This window comes from Embiotoca jacksoni, unplaced genomic scaffold (genome assembly GCF_022577435.1).
Source record: "Embiotoca jacksoni isolate LCO1_2020_lvr unplaced genomic scaffold, fEmbJac1.0.p SCAF_4, whole genome shotgun sequence".
In the NCBI taxonomy this organism is placed as follows: Eukaryota; Metazoa; Chordata; class Actinopteri; family Embiotocidae; genus Embiotoca; species Embiotoca jacksoni.
Window position 1 is genome coordinate 24,071,004 of NW_027185392.1, and position 21,583 is coordinate 24,092,586.

At 40.3% G+C, this 21,583-nt stretch overlaps 1 protein-coding gene across 2 annotated transcripts in view; it reads left to right on the forward strand.

The window, feature by feature from the left end:
- Positions 1-21,583, forward strand: part of ttbk1a (tau tubulin kinase 1a) — a 63,229-nt gene that overhangs the window by 12,560 nt on the left and 29,086 nt on the right. For both annotated transcript variants that reach the window (XM_069167128.1, XM_069167127.1), the window contains exons 2-8: positions 3,065-3,223; positions 7,263-7,410; positions 9,917-9,990; positions 11,540-11,680; positions 15,435-15,539; positions 19,148-19,213; positions 20,554-20,646. In XM_069167128.1, the coding sequence (XP_069023229.1) occupies positions 3,116-3,223; positions 7,263-7,410; positions 9,917-9,990; positions 11,540-11,680; positions 15,435-15,539; positions 19,148-19,213; positions 20,554-20,646 (735 nt within the window). In that variant the 5' untranslated portion in view covers positions 3,065-3,115. The remainder of the gene's footprint in view (positions 1-3,064; positions 3,224-7,262; positions 7,411-9,916; positions 9,991-11,539; positions 11,681-15,434; positions 15,540-19,147; positions 19,214-20,553; positions 20,647-21,583) is intronic.

A 21,583-nucleotide genomic window follows, 5' to 3' on the forward strand; every position in this document is an offset into this window, starting at 1 on the left:
GTTGAGGCCTGCAGCAGGTTTCACTACATCTCCAGTGTTACAGTGACTCCCAACCGTTGGTTGCTTTGCAGCTGATGATGATGATGATGATGATGATGATGATGATGATGATGATGAAGAGGCTGCTGCTGTTAAACAGAGCTGTATCACTGCAGGTGCAAAGAAGCCTCCTCCCCCTCCTCCCCAGTCCGTCCAGTCCTCCATCAGAACTGGTCTCACTGGAAGCGCAGCGGAGACTCTCCGTTGTTATCCGCAGTCCGCCTAAGCTGTGCATGCACTGATGACGGCCCGTGGCATTGCATGCAGAACAGCATGATTTGGGGACTGACATGCATCACTGTGAACTTACTGTAAGGTTTTCCCCACAAATCCACTGACAGCTGATAACCATCCGTGGTAGATCTGTTGAATCAGAGTAAAACCCAGCGGTCAGTAAGCGATGGGCGGTCACCGACCAACGCAGGTTCAGACCGCAGCTGTAAGAGTGTTGCTCAGCTCGATGGAGGCCTGCTGGTGTTTGGGTTTCAGTATTTAACATCCTGCACTTACTAGTGTTAATGAACATGTTTTTATGCTTGTCTCGTTCAGTCTTTTATTACCTTTCCCACTGCAGTAATTAGACTAGTTTAACAATTGTCTTTGCAATGAAAACGGTGAAATCAAAAAAATGCTTGAAAATTTGAACAACTTCAGTACAAGTTTAGTTTCAGCACAACAAGCTCAGCTTTGACCTCAACAAACCAAACGTGTTGAGGTCTCCAAGACTTTGTTGTTGTTTTTTATTTCACTCCGAGGCTGTTCGGTCCCCAACAAGCTCCTCCAGCTCAGACCTCATCAGCTGTTTCTACACCTTTAACCCAAACGATCTAACCGCCTGATTCACGGAGGTTGTTGGGAGCAGCACTTCGACCTGGGAGTGTCCCCGACCTGCCAGGCTGCTTTCTTGGAGGAAATAAGTCTTTTGATCCAAATAACTTATCAAGTTTTTTGTTATGATTCTGGTAACACCACAAGTACTCATCCTGCTTTCAGTTGAAGCGCTGGGTGTCTCCCGTTGATACAATATCAAAACCTTTTTTTTCTGTTACTGAAAAACCTCTTTGTAGGAAATATTCATAAAATGTTCCGAAATTTGACAGCAGCTTTCAGTGCTTCACGGTCTGTGCTTCCCAGCCCCTGTGAGAATTAGTAATTTGATTTTTATGAAAGAATAGTTCAACATTTTGTGAATATAATGAGGTCGGTACCACTCTCATGTCTATACAGGACATGTGAAGCTACAGCCAGTGAGCTTAGTTTAGCATTAAGACTGGAAAAAGCTGAAAGCACGTCAGTTTATTCTTTCAAACTGTTGTACTTTCACACAGAACGCAGATATGATGTGGCGAAATAGCGACGTATTTTTTCCCGAAATAGGTTGATTTTTCTGAGCTTTCGCACTGTGAATAAAATCATCAACCAATCACATTATACATTTCAAGTACTTTGACATCCCCAGTTTCCGCTGTGGAGAATTTGTCGTTTAGATACTGAACTTTAATGCAGACGGATTTGACTTTAAGGAATTTACATCGCTGCCGGTATGAATAGTTGTGAAGGGAAATATTTGCCAGCAAGTAAAAACCCTAAAGCTCAATAATTATATGTCGTGTTTTGTTTGTTTGCTCTGTACAAAAAAACACCTGTAAAAAGTTGTGATTTTACAGAGAATTCTGTGATTAACTATTTCTTCGTCGGGAAAAAGCGGCAACCATCAGTTTCGTCCCCCGTTAGTTTGTGAACGTTATGAATCCTCCAGTTCAGATTCTGTCCGTCACCATCTTGTTAGTTCGGAGCGGTTTGGAGCAGGAAGTGACCATATTTGGACGAGCTGGGGGAGGAGCCAGCGGTGGATCTGACCGATCTGATTGGAAACCTGACAATGCTACGTCCCGCCCACCAATAGCTGTAACCTGACTGCACCACAGGCCTGTCAATCAAACAGACACGCCCCCAAAAACAGGTCTTCTTGAATCTTCTTTTCTAATGAATGAGGGATTATTTTCAGATGGACCTCCAGAAAACTAATAAGAAGGAGTGACTTTAGCTAACAACACCGAGATAACTGATGGACACATTTTATTCACTTTGGATTTGATGAGAGAAGTTGAATGGGAGTCTATGGAGCCGGAGGCTTTTTGGAGCCGACCTCTAGTGGCACTCGCTGGTATTGCAGCTGAAGACACTTCTGCATCAGAACCATTTTTGTGACTTGTCGACTGGTCCTGACAGTAAGGCACACACCTCTTGTAAAAAGAAAATTACTTTGGTATTTATATGAGTTAAACACACATTGAAACGTTAATGTAGGCGGATATTTTTACCTTTGGACAGAGCCAGGGTAGCTGTTTCCAGTCTTTGTGCTAAGCTGAGCTCATGGGCTTGACATGGGAGTGGTTTCAACGTAAACAACCAGCAATCAGCATATAAGAAAAATAGTTTTATTCCTCACAATGTTAAAAAAAAAAACACAAGAGGATGCACTGTAAGCGCAGGTCAGTTTGAATCCCATCAGACCCGGTGGGGTTCTGTTGGACTCGTTCATGGTTGTGGTTCTTAGTGCAGATGGTTGATCAAGAAACAGCCTTTTTCTGATCTTCGATGATTCGCTCCGGTTGATGGTTGTTGGGCCGTCACAGCTTCAAACCTGCAGCTGCAGCCAGGATGAGCTCCGAGCGTCCAGCTACTTCCTCTGCAGACATGATATTTGCTTCAGTTACTGCAAATACCATCACTACCCCCCTCTCCTCCCCCTCGCCACCCGCCCTACCCACCTCAACCCCAATCGCAACCTCCCTACTGGCCTGTAGCCTGATCCAGCTGACGAATGGCTTCTAATGGCAGCCAGCCATCTCTAGTGCCTGTTGTTATGCTGGACTGCTGCGACTGTCCCAGCACAGGGCTGCTTCGACTGGGAGCCTCCCAGCACCAACACGATGTATTCAACCTGCTGACTTTTCTGTCTTGGTTTTTCCCTTCCTTTCTTTCTTACTTCCCGTCCTGCTCTTCTCCACCCTCCTCACAGATAAATGGCTCTTTTAAGCTGGGAGCTGCTCGTGTTCTGTCTGGCTGGCAGATGCAGTGCCTAGTCCCCGGCCTCCAGGACAACGCCAACATGAATGGGACGTCCGAGCAGGCTGACATCCTGCCGCCAAACTGCATGGTCAAAGACCGATGGAAAGTGGTGAGTCAGGAGGTTCCCTCACGCTTTGTGCAGTTTATGCAGTCCATGAACGTTTGAGCGTCACTGTGCAGAGTAACGTGTATATATATATTTATATATGTATGTATATCTGTGTGCATCCGGAAAGTATTCACAGCGCTTCACTTTTTCCACATTTTGTTATATTACAGCCTTATTCCAAAATGGATTACATTAATTTTTCCCTCAAAATTCTACACACAATACCCCATAATGACAAAGTGAAATTCATTTTTTTGAAATTTTTGCAAATCTATTAAAAATCAAAAACGAATCACATGTACATAAGTATTCACAGCCTTTTCCATTACACTCAAAATTGAGCTCAGGTGCATCCAGTTTCCACTGATCATCATGAGATGTTTCTACAACTTGATTGGAGTCCACCTGGTAAATTCAGTTGATTGGACATGATTTGGAAAGACACACACCATCTATATAAGGTCCCACAGTGGACATGTCAGAGCACAAACCAAGACATGAAGTCCAAAGAATCATCTGTAGATCTCCGAGACAGGATTGTATCGAGGCACAGATCTGGGGAAGGGTACAGAAACATTTCTGCAGCATTGAAGGTCACAATGACCACAGTGGCCTCCATCATCCGTAAATGGAAGAAGTTTGAACCACCAGGACTCTTCCTAGAGTCGGCCGCCCGGCCAAACTGAGCGATCGGGGGAGAAGGGCCTTAGTCAGGGAGGTGACCAAGAACCCGATGGTCACTCTGACAGAGCTCCAACGTTGCTCTGTGAAGAGAGGAGAACCTTCCAGAAGGACAACCATCTCTGCAGCACTCCACCAAGCAGGCCTGTATGGTAGAGTGGCCAGACGGAAGACACTCCTCAGTAAAAGGCTCATGACAGCCCACCTGGAGTTTACCAAAAGGCACCTGAAGGACTGTCAGACCATGAGAAACTAAATTCTCTGGTCTGATGAAACAAAGATTGAACTCTTTGGCCTGAATGTCAAGCGTCATGTTTGGAGGAAACCAGGCACCGCTCATCACCTGGCCAACACCATCTCTACGGTGAAACATGGTGGTGGCAGCATCATGCTGTGGGGATGTTTTTCAGCAGCAGGAACTGGGAGACTAGTTAGGATGGAGGGAAAGATGAATGCAGCAATGTACAGAGACATCCTTGATGAAAACCTTCTCCAGAGCGCTCTGGACCTCAGACTGGGGCGAAGGTTCATCTTCCAACAGGACAACGACCCGAAGCACACAGCCAAGATAACAAAGGAGTGGCTTCGGGACAACTCTGTGAATGTCTTTGAGAGGCCCAGGCAGAGCCCAGACTTGAACCCGATTGAACATCTCTGGAGAGATCTGAAGATGTCTGAGCACCGACGCTCCGCATCCAACCTGATGGAGCTTGAGAGGTCCTGCAAAGAAGAATGGGAGAAACTGCCCAAGAATAGGAGCCAAGCTTATAGCATCATACTCAAAAAGACTTGAGGCTGTAATTTCTGCCAAAGGTGCTTCAACAAAGTATTGAGCAAAGGCTGTGAATACTTATGTACGTGTGATATTTTCGTTCTTTATTTTTAAAACATTTGCAAAAATTTTAAACAAACTATTTTCACTTTGTCATTATGGGATATGTGTATAGAATTTTGAGGACATAATGAACTTAATCCATTTTGGAATAAATCTGTAACATAACAAAATGTGGAAAAAGTGAAGCGCTGTGAATACTTTCCGGATGCACTGTATATATATTATGTGCAGAGGAATGTATGCTGCAGAGTTTAAAACTAGAAGGCTGTTTTCACGTTCATCTGCTGAAAGTTTCTCTGGGCTCACTGACAGTCTGATTTTGAGGGGTGAACCTGTCAGCCTGATTTTTAACTAGTTTCGAGGCCAGTTTTATATCTAAAATTGAACTTAAACAAATATGATGTGAATACTTGAAATCTCCAGTCACCTACATTGAAATATGGGATGACTTGTGTTCATCAGTTTGACTTTGGAAGTGAAAAATATTTGCACATTTATAGATTCTTGAATATTTAATGAGAGAGAAGTAGTAGAAAAAGTGTTTTTTACAATATGATTAATTACAGTGTTGTTTTTTTAATGCCACTTTGTACATTAGGGGGCGATAATGAGTCACAGAGTCTGTGATCTTTAGTGTTGGTTATGTTAAGATGTGAGGAGTGATGGTAAGAACATCAGTAAAGGTCACAGAATCAGATCTCAGTGAAACTTTGGCTTCAAGAGTTCCTGCAGTTTGGTAGAATTTACATATTTCCTTCAACTTATGATTGTTAAGTTAGACTGTATGAACCTCGTGGATAAAAAAAAAAAAGTTGTAATCAATTCAGCAAAGTAGCAAAAATCCACCCGCCTAAAAAAACACATATATTTAAAATGTTTTTCTCGAGAATTTGTGTTGTTATTAGCTGCTAAGAATCCATTTTGAATTGTCCAAACCGGGTCTGTTCACCTGGTTTGTTTGCTTCATAAATTTAACTCGGTTTATTAGCAGATAGCTGATTAAGTTCCTCATCTATGATAACTGATCTGAAATATCAATTATCAACAAACAGTAAACTAATCTTATTACCACTGTCAGTAACGTTACACACAGGTGTGCTGTGTGCAGAAATTCATCCCTGGATGGTTCAGTTGGACCAGGCAGCCGCAGCCGCAGTCTAATGTACACTTTGAATGTCAGACACGCCGAGAGGCCCCGAAACAGTGTCCGAATACATTGAATGGAGTTTTTCACGCTTCACGGCTCCGGATACACGGCAGCTCACCAGGATTTGTCCCAGTATGGCCGACGGTCAGAACACCACTGACGTTATACTGTTAGCGGCCTTAATGAGCCATCGCTACAAAGCTACTGTTAGCATTAAAAGCTATTCCTTTTAACTGCCAGGAGGTGTCTCCAGCAGTGGATGTTTACTCTTGTTCTGCTAAAACCTCCAGCTGGCTGTCTCGTAATATTACTTTACACCACAAGACGGTACAGTGAGTCACTGTAGCTTTCAATCTGCCATCCTTTCTAATATCAGAGGAAAAAGTATTCTAACTTCTATTCATGACGATTGGATCCATAAAGGATGGCAGATTGAAAACTACAGTGACTCACTGTACCGTCTTGTGGTGTAAAGTAATATTACGAGACAGCCAGCTGGTTAACATGCTAACTTCAGTATCTCTTCAGACTTCTTGTTTGGTCGGGCATCCATAGAGGTCTCACCGTGTCAAATCTCTAAAATTGTAGTAAATTTGAGAACAATCCAACGTAATTGGCTGCTTAAAATATGAAATTCACATGATGTTTAGGGTTATTGTGGAAAATGTAATTCAGAAAACAAAGAAAAGTCCTTCATAGACAATATAAAGAGAATGAGCTGACTCAAATTTCTGACTTCTCAGCATGTTTGAACAAACCAACGGGAGTTTTTAACACTCGGTTCTCACCTCCATCACCATCAGTAACAATGATGTTTATTAAAATGACCTGAAGTCTGCGGCTGCGTATGAATTAAAACACTGTGACTGTTAGTTATGAAGCCGATCCATCTGAAACCTCACTGCTGCGGTCGTTGGCACTTCCCTCGGTTTCTGACGTAGAAAGTTACATAATGCAGCTCCTGTCTCAGCCAATCAGATCGCAGCGTTGAGCCTGCAGGCGGTTTGCACTTCACTGATCAATTTACTGTCTCCGCTGAACTGCCGAGGTCGGACACGACATAAACTAAAGATAAAAAGAAAGATGAGATGAGATGAAGGAAAAAAGTAGAAAACTGAAAGGAGAGAAAAAAATATGGAACGCATAAGAATAAGGAGCAGAAAATGAGTTAAAGAAAGACACACTGAAAGAATGATGGAGGACAAATTAAGGTTTCTGTTACACTATAGGTTGATGGAAAGGTGATTAATTTAGGAGAGTAAAAGACAAAGCAAAAAGGGGTAAGAACTTGAAGAGTGAATGAGAGATGTGTGGTGACAGTCTTGTTACTCTCAGATAAATTCAAGAAGATAACTAAAATCCTGTTCTTGTTCCAGCTGAAGAAGATTGGCGGAGGCGGGTTCGGGGAGATTTACGAGGCCTTGGACCTGCTAACGCGGGAAAACGTGGCGCTGAAGGTGGAGTCGGCCCAGCAGCCCAAACAGGTGCTGAAGATGGAGGTGGCGGTACTGAAGAAGCTGCAGGGTGAGCGCTGTCACACTTTCAACACACTGTCACACATTTAAACCCATTTAAATCTACATTCTGCATCTTTACCACAACATCACTAACTTATGCATCATTTAACCCCTTAACATCCAATTTAGCCCTTTTGTTTCATCTTGAGAAGCTAAAGTAGTTTGTTGAAACCACAGACTGGTTATAAAAGTGTTCGTAGCTTCATCAACTGGAGGATTCATAACGTTCACAAACCAACGATGACATCACTGATGGTTGATGACATCACTAATGACTGACAGTGTAGCTTGTTTGAATGGAATACATCCACATCATGTTCACACTGAGAGGAATGGTTGTTATGACCTTAATATCTTTTACATACCAACACTAACGCAGACATTTACAACACGTTAACATGCTAAAGTGTTAATGTTACCTTCGAGAGGCCAGAACAGAAATGCTGGCTTCTGTTTCAGAAGAAGGAAAACTGCAACTTCTTTTATTGAAAAATCATCTAATATCATGCTTTATTCAATATTTATGTTTTTTTTTTGCTGCCCTTACAAAACACTGCTTCCCTTAAGCCCCAGACATTCACACCAGGCGGAAAGAACAGAAAAATATCTGGAACTCCAAACTGTGAGAGTAGTCGTGCATTAATGCCTGTTTGTTCCAGTTAAATCCGACTGAACAGGAAGTGACCAGTTCAAAATAAAAGTCCCAACCAAATGTAGAACCGGTTTGGTTCTGGTTCCCGAATGTAATCTAGGAGTGTTTTATGTATTTCCAACAAAAATGAACCCGTTCAGAACCGATAGGTTTGCTCTTGTTGTGAACTGATGACATCATCATGGCTCTATAATCAGTGGAGGAGGAAAAAATATATCATTGTACATACATGTGTTCTTATACACATGTTTTCTGTGTCTGAAGAATATTCACACAAAGAACATCTCTGCAGAAAGCAGCAAATGTGATGTTTTGTGTCACTTAGTGTGTTATTTAACCCTAAAGTAACAACTTTTATTGGTGTGCTGACGCAGCACAGGACTTCTGGTTTACGTTTGAATTGTTGCTGCTTTGTGGTCGAACTAGTAGAGCCACAGTTTCTTGATCTTTTTCTCTGCTCAGTGACTTTTTAATGCAACAACCAGACCAACTGATCTGATCCTGTTCATGTTTTTAGACCTCACGGTAGAGTTCACGGTCAGAAACACAAATCCAACTCTTCCACGTGTTGAATTTGATGCTAAAGATAAACGATGATAAAGATTGCGTAACAGCATTATGTCACAGCTGAACTGAAGCGTGTGTCATACGTGTGTGTCGGGGCAGCACGTGATGATCACAGCAGAGCTTCCAGCTGATGACCGACATCAGCTGACGCATCGACTGCTCGCGCTCTAACATTCCTCAACACACTTTTCAGACTCAAAGATTTGATCTTGCAGCTGTATGATGTCTCACTCTGAGTGAAATATCTAAACTCAAGCAATTATATAATGCTTTGTTATGGATGCTGAACTGGCATATGTAGATTAATTATGAATAATTATATTCATATTTTGTAGGCATGTGGAGTATGAGGATTCATTCTGATGATTCTGATTGTTCATGTGATATAATTATAGATGAGGTTGTGTCATGTCTTCCCCGACATGCTGGTAGAACAAGAAATAAATCAACATCGTATTGAGCTTCACCTTTTTCAGACTCGTGGTTGTCTGACTGCTTCTTTTCCACTAAAGGTCTGTTAACAGTTTAGTAGAACAATAAAAACCAAATAACATCAGAAAACTGCAAAAGAAACCAAAAAGAACATCATAACGTTCGTGAGCTTAAGGTGAAATCATTAGATATATAATTTTTTCAAACTAATAAATCAAATGTGCCATAAAGTTAAACAAGTAAAGGGAGAATTGTTTTCACACTTGAGAAGGCCGACACAAAAAAAAGGGAAGTGTGTGTGGTAAGAAGGGGGCGCCGTGACGGCCAGTGTGTCAGTGTGTAGTGTTGTGCGTTGTTGTTTATTTGTTTGTTCCACTATGTGTTACAGATTCATCTCAGGAAGTCATATTAACACAGAAACAGAAAAACAAAACAAAAAACAGAGCAGGAGGTTAAATGGTCTGCAAAGATTTCACTTCAACACGCTCCTCCAAACCAGCTTCCACTGGGAAGAACTGAACCACACACACACACACACACACACACACACACACACACACACACACATCCTGTCTGTACTGTTGTGCTTTTTGTCCTTTTGATTATTTATTATTATTATTATTTATTATTATTATTATTATTATTATTATTATTTATTATTATTATTATTATTATTATTATTAATAAAGGACATTCATCTATTTAAGAAAAGAGATTTCTGAAATGATTTCATCCAAATAAATGCATCCTTGAGTAGTATGCTGACAAAGTAACAGTACTTCTGATTGACTGAGTTTAGTGGTTCATACATTCAGAGCTGGTTCTGAAAGAACCTTCATCTTTTTCTCTTTTTCTTTTCCAGGTAAAAACCACGTCTGTAAATTCATTGGCTGCGGGAGAAACGACAAATTCAACTACGTGGTCATGCAGCTTCAGGTGAGACAGACTCTATGACATCAACGTAGAGGTGTGGAGACAGATGGGAGATTGGACCTTCATTAAGAAGTCATATTTATATGCCTTAAAATGACAGAAAAAAACCCGTTAACTCGTATGTTCTGTTCATCTGAGGTAGTTGGAACCAACAGAATGTCACCAGCTGATGTTTGTGGCACAAAGAAGTGACACCGCTGTTGAACTGTAAAGATCCACACTGATGCACAATGTGTTTAATGAACACAACATCAATATTTCATCTTTTACATGTTGTGGTTATCATGCATGCTGAAACATCATCACATCCCAGTTTTAGATGAAGAACTTTGATGACTAGATTTCCAACATGCAACATGATCAACAGGATCTCCGAGTCATACAATCGCTACGACACTTTTCTGGGAACCTTCCATCCTTTTCTCAAAACTGTGAGCGCAAAACTCCATTTTTTCAAACTGCATTCACAAAACCTCGGATACTTCTGGCAAATACGAACTTTCGCCTCCAAACAGTTTCATCTGCGCTCAAAACCAAACTATGTTGTCAGATCAGACTGCGAGCCTGACAGAATGAAGACACTACAGAGGACTCATTACACACTGCATCAAAAAATAGAAAACACAATGTTCAGGGCCAGAAAACATGTCTGATAAATATATTAAAAATGTAAAAAACTCCGATTCAGCATATTCATGCAGCACCGTACAAACAGAGATAGATTTTCCACCAGTCTCCTTCATATTGGATACAGTAGTACTGAAACATCTGTAAGTACAGCAGGACTGAAACATCTGTAAATGCAGTCGTACTGAAACATCTGTAAATACAGTAGTACTGAAACATCTGTAAATACAGACGTACTGAGACATCTGTAAATACAGTAGTACTGAAACATCTGTAAATACAGTAGTACTGAAACATCTGTAAATACAGTAGTACTGAAACATCTGTAAATACAGTAGTACTAAAACATCTGTAAATACAGCAGGACTGAAACATCTGTAAATCCAGCAGTACTGAGACATCTGTAAATACAGCAGGACTGAAACATCTGTAAATACAGTACTACCACTACTTACCCCTCCTCTCTCCTCCATTGTTGATATGAACAACCTGCACTCTGTATTGTTTTTTCAATCAAGTTTTTTGTGCGATCAGTTTTGATTCGTTGTGTTTCAACTGTGTTACTTGTGCTTTACTTGTGTTCAACTTTTGCTTCCTGTGGTCACTATTATGCACCACAAGTGCATCACAGTGAAAAATGTGTTTTAGTAAGTGAGAATGTATTCAGAGTTTTGCAAAAGAGTCAATGAGACCTGTAAATTGTGTCTAACTCGGTGGAAATAGTTTGAGAGTTTGTGATTTACTAAATGGCTTCGTGCTGCTGAGTGTTCGGTTCAGATGATGGGCTTCAGTGTTTTAGCAATTCAGAAAAACTGTTAATTAAAATCCTCACGTCAAAGTGCCACTGCAGTGATGAAGGCGCCCTGGATGAGTTTGTAGTTCTTCTCCATGTTGTTGCTGAGCGGCCGTCTCCGTGTCGTCTCAGGGTCGTAACCTGGCCGACCTGCGAAGGAGTCAGCCCCGAGGAACCTTCACCATGAGCACCACCCTACGACTCGGGAAGCAGATCCTGGAGTCCATCGAAGCCATCCACTCAGTGGGCTTTCTGCACCGCGACATCAAACCGGTACGATGACAGCGACTCCTTTCTCCTCCGTTTTTAATGTCAAGCTCCTGCAACATTGTTGGTTTCCTCTGTGCTTTGTGTTTCTGAGTGGAAAACGACGCTAGGCACACGTATTAATGAAAAATATAACTGACACATGGACTGATGAGTAGTTGGCTGATATTACAAAATCTTTGATCTTTTTTATGTATGTGGATGGAGTTTTCTTCTTGTGCCCAGATAATTCAACAAATGCAGAAGAACACCATTTCCCATAAGACCTAGTTTGTTCTCAGACTAAATATCTTGGTTCAACCACAGACTGGATATAAAAGTGTTCGTAGCTTCAGGTCTGTAAAATGGTTCTGATCCAGAAGTGTCTTCAGCTGCAATACCAGCGAGTGCCACTAGAGGTCGGCTCCAAAAAGCCTCCGGCTCCATAGACTCCCATTCAACTTCTGTCATCAAATCCAAAGTGAATAAAATGTGTCCATCAGTTATCTCGGTGTTGTTAGCTAAAGTCACTCCTTCTTATTAGTTTTCTGGAGGTCCATCTGAAAATAATCCCTCATTCATTAGAAAAGAAGATTCAAGAAGACCTGTTTTTGGGGGCGTGTCTGTTTGATTGACAGGCCTGTGGTGCAGTCAGGTTACAGCTATCGGTGGGCGGGACGTAGTATCGTCAGGTTTCCAATCAGATCGGTCAGATCCACTGCTGGCTCCTCCCCCAGCTCGTCCAAATATGGTCACTTCCTGCTCCAAACCGCTCCGAACTAGCAAAGATGGTGACGGACAGAATCTGAACTGGAGGATTCATAACGTTCACAAACCAACGGGTGCTGTAATAACACCACACGTGCAAGTCAAGTAAACTTTATTTATATTGCACCTTTTGTGCAAAATTGCAATACAAGGTGCTTCACAAAAAACAGATAAATAAAAAGGACAACACTTTTTAAAAAAAATGTGATATAAGATAAGTGACATGGCAGAGAAGACAATATAGAACATAATATAAAATATGTATAAAACAGATTATGAGAATGGATTGAAGGATTGTGAAGCGCTCAGCTCCAGACAACCACACACTAAGAGTGACTGTGGTTATTTATTTTGTTTGTAAAAACAGACTAATAATTTATGAAATCATGAGGAGAATGGTGTTTACACAAACACTTAATAGTGTTTCTGTGACAAAAATCTCAGACATTATTATTTAAAATTTGTATAGTGACTATGAAATTATTACAAATTTCAAATATCAATATTGGCTTTTTTTTTTCTTCTTCTTTTTTTTACAAACTTTCAAATTACTCAGGAGTTGATACATTTCCTGTGTTTTCGACAGCAAAACGAGCCGATAGTGTTGAGAACAGAAGAGGACATCAGGAGGGTTTTGGAGCGCCGTGCTGAATACATTTGCATATTAATGAGCAGAGTTGGAACAAAAGCTGGAGGGCAAAAGCTGATTAGTGTGGAGGATCGGGAAAGTGAGCGCGAGGAATAAAAACCTGCCGACTGTTGGCTCCGCCTCACCTTCAGTAGCGCTGCCCAACAGAACGTTTTCTCTAAACCGGTTCACCACATCAGAGCTTTTACTGGCCGCCTGTATGTTTTCACCAACCTGGCTGTCAAAAATTTAAATAACTTTTTTTCTATAGTTTTGGTGGTTTATTAATAAGGAAAACAGTGATGTTCCCTTTAGATTCACAACAGATAAGAGCAGAATTTATTACAGTGACATTTCAGCAAATATTAATGTCCTTGATAATCTCTTGTGTTAAGAACTGAGACGATGCTGAGAGATCTCTGTCTTTCCAACTGGTTGACTTGTCCTTGTGGTTCTGGGTGATACTGTGTGTGACCGATGTGCCTTTAGTAGGGAAGAATACAACCAATCATCAACCATCAGTGATGTCATCGTTAGTTTGTGAACGTTATGAATCCTCCAGTTCAGATTCTGTCCGTCACCATCTTTACTAGTTCGGAGCGGTTTGGAGCAGGAAGTGACCATATTTGGACGAGCTGGGGGAGGAGCCAGCGGTGGATCTGACTGATCCGATTGGAAACCTGACGATACTACGTCCCGCCCACTGATAGCTGTAACCTGACTGCACCACAGGCCTGTCAATCAAACAGACACGCCCCCCAAAACAGGTCTTCTTGAATCTTCTTTTCTAATGAATGAGGGATTATTTTCAGATGGACCTCCAGAAAACTAATATGCAGAAAAAAGTTTATTGACTGAGAATTTAATGAGAGAAGTTGAATGGGAGTCTATGGAGCCGGAGGCTTTTTGGAGCCGACCTCCAGTGGCACTCGCTGGTATTGCAGCTGAAGACACTTCTGGATCAGAACCATTTTACAGACCTGAAGCTACAAACACTTTTAATTACAGGCTGAGTATAACCCAGGTTATTTTCTGAAACTACAATTTACAGATGTCCTCTAAATGCCTCACAGGTTGACGCTAGTTTGGCGTCACACATAGAAACAGTTACTGCGGGGCATGCTACTCCGACAGTGAGGAACATTTAGGATGACACTGCAGTTGAAGTGCTCCATTTCTGGACGCTCCAGGCTAATGAAGGCCCATGTTTACGCTGGACTTCCTCTTTGAGTCCGTGCTGATACTTTGCAGTGAATCACTGTACAAAACCTTCCACAGCTGCTGTTTTCCAACCAGCAGTATTGTTGGTTCCTCAAAAGTAAGAAGCTCCTCCTGTTTCTGAAGCCTTGAACGTTTTTTCACTGACATTTCTTTTGAACTGGTCAGAGAGTAAGGCGGGCTAACAGCACATCACATAAAGCACTCCGCATCCTCCATGTGCAACTCAGCGAATCATGATGCATTTCATTGGTTGATCACATCATCTAAAATGTGCCCACATGGCAGACGCTGATTGGCTGTCACTGAAAAATGAGACCGGTGCAGAAGTACCATGAACTGCAATACCAGCGAGTGCCACTAGAGGTCGGCTCCAAAAAGCCTCCGGCTCCATAGACTCCCATTCAACTTCTCTCATCAAATCCAAAGTGAATAAAATGTGTCCATCAGTTATCTCGGTGTTGTTAGCTAAAGTCACTCCTTCTTATTAGTTTTCTGGAGGTCCATCTGAAAATAATCCCTCATTCATTAGAAAAGAAGATTCAAGAAGACCTGTTTTTGGGGGCGTGTCTGTTTGATTGACAGGCCTGTGGTGCAGTCAGGTTACAGCTATCGGTGGGCGGGACGTAGTATCGTCAGGTTTCCGATCAGATCGGTCAGATCCACCGCTGGCTCCTCCCCCAGCTCGTCCAAATATGGTCACTTCCTGCTCCAAACCGCTCCGAACTAACAAGATGGTGACGGACAGAATCTCAATTCATTGACTCTCAAAGTATCTTCACTGTCTGCTAAATTCTCCTGATAGGATCTCTCTGACTTATCTCACAGCAAGTCTTTAAAACTGAGTATGTGGTGGAGGAAAAGTAGAAAACGGAGCAGGACGACTAAATGTTTATTATCAGAACACACAGAACAAAACTAGATTCAAACTAAGATTTAATTTCTCGATTTTTGCATCAACTGTCCAAACCTTCCATATAATAAAAAACGAGTATTTAAAAGACAATTTCACAATTATTTGGAATAAATAAGCTGGAACCATGAAATGTTTGGCATTTTTAACTTGTTAGATAAATTGAATGGATGAAAAATCTTTCCCTCTTAGATGTAAAACTATAAAGTGGCTTTTGTGCTTTGACCTTTTGTGCTTCTGTGTTGTTCCTGCAGTCGAACTTTGCAATGGGCCGGCTTCCCTCCACCTACAGGAAGTGCTACATGCTGGACTTCGGTCTGGCACGACAGTACACCAACACCACCGGAGAGGTCCGGCCGGTAAGAAGCTTTCAGTCTGTGACACCAACTGGACGGACGGCCAAGAAACAACCCTGGAAGTTTACACGTGACGCTGGAAATAAGACTGACAAAATAATCCAAAACTCAAGATACACTTCCTCGTTTTTACCAGAGCTTTCAGCCAACAGGGTTCAAGATTTTTTCTTTAAAGGAACTACCGTTTATATCCCTGAATTTCACACAATGTGAGACAAAATATGTCAGATTTCACCCATATTGAAAATAATTTTGGCCACCAGAAAAATACATTTAATACTAGAAAAATATAAATTTAACAAATTTATGATGTAAATCCTTATCGGTCACTTTGTATCTCGTATATTTGAGTACCAATGTTTTAAAAATATATATAAGATACCATCATTATAGCTTGATAATGTCATTTTTGACATTTTTACATCAGTTATAAAATCTTATTAAATATTAAAAAAATTATATTAAATACCATACATTGATTACTTAAACACTATTTTGAACTAAATTCTATTTCGTGTTAAATTTTGATTTGTAAATTAATGCATTTAATTGCTTTTAATTGGCAGATTTATTTATAAACTCACCCAAAATTATGAGATGTGAATCAATACATCAAATTCTATTTCGCCACTAAACAATAAAAGATATAAACAGATCATAGTTTTCGATTATAACCAATAGACTGGAAACAACCGGAGAAACCTGCAGAAAAGAAACGGAGAGAAAGGAAAGAGAGGAGAGTGGAGGAGAGCTCAGTGGATCAGGAGGCAGCTGAGACCTCGGAGGTCATCTGAACTGAGCTTCACCAAGGAGGAAAGTTTGAAGCCTAATTTTAGAAGTTGATAAGGTGTCTGTTAGTGGGGTTTATAATCATATGTTTTAGGGCAAAAATTAAAAACAAAACTGCTGCTTTTAGCTTCTCAAATATGAGGATTTCCTGCTTGTCTTTGTTTTATGACAATCAGATAAACATCTCTGGCTTATGGACTCTTGGTTTTTCAAAAACACAATTCTGAAGTCGATAAAATTAGTTTTCTTGTTAGATTTTGTCGTTTTTAAGATGAAACAATTCATTGATTAATTGAAAAAATATTCTGCAGGTTTTTTAAAAATATTATCTGTTTTGTTCGCTTAATTTTGTGAAAATCTTTAGTGTCACATTAAAGCACCACTTTCACTTTGATATCAGTGAGTGACAGTTTGCATGAGGTTCAGTCTGTATTGATCACCTTTTATCAATGATTTATGTTCCGTGATGTTTCTGTGGTTTTTTCATCTGTTGTCTGTGTTTTATTTATTTATCTTTTTACGTTTCAGTACTGTTTTTGTTTTTCTTACAGTTCCTTTGGACTTATGATTTTGACGTGCATGCCTCCCGTTTCTCCATCATCTTCATGGTTACCCAGGGATGTGAGTGGTTTCTATAGGGACCGAGGGCTCACAGCTGCATCGCCAAGGCAACCACCAAAGTCAAACTTTGGCACAGATGCATAAGAAAGAAAGTTTGGTTCCATCAATCTCGTGAATTTATTCTTACATTTTCAGACATTTTTATTTGGGCTATTTCTTATTTATTTCTCTATTTCCACATTTCTTTATTTCTTTAATTCTGTGCCTGTTTGTTAAGAAGGTGGGAGGTACCAGTCTCGTTTAAGGCCGTTGTATGTAGTTGATAAATGATTAGCACGGTTAGCTCGTGTCATGTAGATTTAACAGGAGTTGTTTGCTTTTGTCTGGTTTGCTGAGCTGGTTAATCTCACTTTAGTTTGATTTAACTACCAGTCACCCAATTCACAAACAGACACAAAGATATAGAGATAAATAAATAATTAAGGATTTATGGAAATATAGAAATGAATAACTGCAGTAAATGTACACACAGTACATCTTAAAACACAAATATGAACGATATCACCATGGAAACATGATAATGGAGCTCCTTGTGTTTGCGTATGGCCCGTTTCTCTCTGATGTGGATGGAGATAGATAGATAGATAGATAGATAGATAGATAGATAGATAGATAGATAGATAGATAGATAGATAGATAGATAGATAGATAGATAGATAGATAGATAGATAGATAGATAGATAGATAATAGATAGATAGATAGATAGATAGATAATAGATAGATAGATAGATAGATAATAGATAGATAGATAGATAGATAGATAGATAGATAGATAGATAGATAGATAATAGATAGATAGATAGATAGATAATAGATAGATAGATAGATAGATAGATAGATAGATAGATAGATAGATAATAGATAGATAGATAGATAGATAGATAGATAGATAGATAGATAGATAGATAGATAGATAGATAGATAGATAATACATAGATAGATAGATGATAGATAGATAGATAGATAGATAGATAGATAGATAGATAGATAGATAGATAGATAGATAGATAGATAGATAGATAGATAGATAGATAGATAGATAGATAGATAGATAGATAGATAATCGATAGATAGATAGATGATAGATAGATAGATAGATAGATAGATAGATAGATAGGTAGATAGATAGATAGATAGATAGATAGTTTATTAATCCCCAAGGGGAAATTCTTTCACTACAGCAGCATTTATAGATACAGGAAATAAATAAAATAACAGTAAAAATATTAAATATAAGGAGGCCGTCGAGATGCAGTGTGACCCTCTGCTGATGTTTCTGTTTGTCTCATCGTTTGGTTATTTTTGGTTATAATAATTTACTGTGTTTACATCAGAAACATGAATACAGAGATTTATCTTGAATATTCAGTAGAATTTGTTCTGTTGCTGCAGCATAAGTTATGTTTCCATTCAGTCTGGAGTTCATGAAAACACCAATTTTAGGCCCTAAATGTAGTCGCTCCTCTATGTCATGGTCACAGAACAATGATGTCACAATAACTGACTTTTAGCATCACGCTTTGTTTTTTTATTCCATGCTGACAGGTTGTACACACTGAAAACCGTCTGGTCTCTGAATGTCAGAACAGCACCACGTCTCTGCAGCAAGTAACTAAAATACCAAATCTACCAACAGCGACATGAACAGAACAGAATAACACACGAGGTTTGAGTCACAGTATGAACAACATGCACCTCGTTCCAGCCACCGGAGCTCATCGCTGCCGTTCGAGACAACGCTTACGATTCAGACGCGTCTCTCCACTCCGCCGAGCTAAAAATACCCTCCTCCATCTGATGGAAGCAGAACAGAGGTCAAGCTGCACCGAGCAGATCAGGCAGGCAGCAAGTCAAACAGGAACGACACGAATCAGGGGAATTTTCACAATAAAACACCAGAACATATGACATGTGTTCTTTCTACGAATCAATTCATTATCAGTTCTGATTAAATAAACATTCATAACAGCAGAAGTGAGTCAATCACAGCCGCGAGAAAACAGACGACTTTCACTCCAAAAAAAAACGTTTTAACATTCACGGCCTCAACAGGAGACGAGAGGGTTTTCAGTTCGTACGCTGCTTCTAGATTTGAAGATTTGAATGTGTACTCTTTAGACTGATAAGATGGAGTGATGAGTTTTATTCAGGGAGCTTGTTGATTGAACTGCTGACTAACTTTGCTTCATCCTGTGTTCAGCCGAGAACGGTGGCAGGTTTCAGAGGGACGGTTCGCTACGCGTCAGTCAATGCTCACAAAAACAAGGTCGGTGCTATTTGTTGTTTTTGATAATTGAAATTATTACAATCCCGTTTCTAAAAATGTTGGGACGCTGTGTAAATAGAAACAGAATACTTTGATTTACAAATCACATAAACACATATTTACATTGTAATTGAAAATAGACCATGTCAAATGTTGAACGGCAAATTTTATTGTTTTATGATAAATATCTGCTCATTTGGAATTTGATGGCAGCAACACGTCTCAAAAAAGTTGGGACAGGGTCAACAAAAGATGGAAAAGTTGTTTAATGATAAAAAAAAAAAAAAAAAACTGGTGGAACATCTCACAACTAATGAGGTTACCATGGCAACAGATCAGTAACATGATTGGGTATAAAAGATGATTTCAGAGAGACAGAGTCTCTCAGCAGTGAAGATGGGGAGAGGTTCACCACTCTGAAAGACTGTGTTGGAAAATAGTTCAACAATCTAAGAATAATGTTCCTCAACGTAAAACTACAAAGAATTAGTGGATTTCATCGTCTACGGTTCATAATATCATTAAAAGATTCAGAGAATCTGGAGAAATCTCTGAACACAAGGGACAAGGCTGGAAACCAATATTGGATGGTGGTGATCTTCGGGCCCTCAGGCAGCACTGCATTAAAAACACACTATTCTGGAGTGGAAATCACTGCATGGGCTCAGGAACACTTGTGAAAACCATCGTCTGTGAACACAGTTCATCGCTGCATCCACAAATGATGTTAAATCTCTCCAAAGAAGAAACTAGATAGAAACATGATCCAGAAACACCGCCGCCTTCTCTGGACCGAGATCATTGAAGATGGACTGAGGTGAAGTGGACAACTGTCCTGAGGTCTGATGGATCACAATCTGAGAAAATAGTTGTCCATGTACTCCTGTGTTTTTAACATTTTAGCTCCGTGTCATGTGTTCAAACCAAACCGGTCCAGCTAGCCTCCTCTAGGATTGTAAGTGCGTGACTATCCGTGGTGTTACGGTACGGGTGCTCGGAGCGACCAAAAAGGACCAAAAGAGACCCGACTTCACCAAATGGGTCATTTAATAGAAATATAACAAGTAGAAACTACATTATATTACATATTACATTAAATTCTGTTTTAATTTTATATTCCATTGAGGAGGTGGAGTGATATTTCTAGTGATGAGCAGGATGTGATGTCATGATGATTTGTTCCAGATGTTCAGTTGACCAATCAGATCTCTGGGGCCGAGCTACTTGTATAATTGTGTGTAACACCAACATATGCTGTATATTTCTCAATCTTAATATTGAGAGAGATAACTAATAAGTTAACTATATCCTAACCATTTGGGTTTTTTGTGCTCTTCCAGGAAATGGGTCGCCATGACGACCTGTGGTCATTATTTTACATGCTGGTGGAGTTTGCTGTTGGACAGCTGCCGTGGCGGAAGATCAAAGATAAGGTGAGAGGGTTTCACCAGAACATAAACAGAACCGTAACACTGATCTCCTGTACTGACATCATGGTTACTACGACGACCAACAACAACAACAACAGAGTGCAGCAATTCGTTTAGTTTGGTTTTATTTTGTTACAAACACAAAAAACAATATCAATATCAAAATCAATATAAATCTTCTCCTATGCATTAACACGCTGTTTAAATATTAAATCCACTAAACCAAACCTTCTTTCTCTTTAAATGTCATTTGAATATTTGTAATATTATATATTATTATAAACTCACATCGACACAGATCAAAGATTTCCATCCAAAAACTAATTTTTCACAGTTGTGATTTTTGCCTTATATTATACCCGTATGCCTGTATTATGCTCAAACACCAGGAAACAGACCGGTGCTGTTCACACACACACTGAACCGTATTAAAGTGGCCTAACACGGTAGGAGAACTGGGCCGACGCTGGGTCCGATTCACCCGACAGCGACGGGGGGAGGGGGGGGGGGGGAGGGGAGGACTCGAGGCTGCTCTGAACGATCTGGTGGTGTGAGAGCTTCACAAACATATTCTCAACGTCTGGATTGGAGTCTCTGTGATTTAGACTTGAAGTCCTGTTGAGTTGAAAGAGCAGAGAAATACTGAGAAGGGAGATGAAACGAAAGCGTCACCAACTCCACAAACCCGGGGAACAGTCATATGGAATTAAAATGACTCCTCCACGACAGTGGAGACTAACAATAACATCACAGCACCAGCTCGTACCACAAAATGCACCATGCTGATTCCATCTTCACTGCACAACACACACGAGTGCAGATCCAGCTGACGACGGCCTCCCGCCTCCGTGTTAGTTCTGCTCTGAAGGCACGTTAACACATGAGCGTCTGAATCACAGACTCCAGGTCAGTTGAATCTGTTGTCACGTCTGCGGTCCTC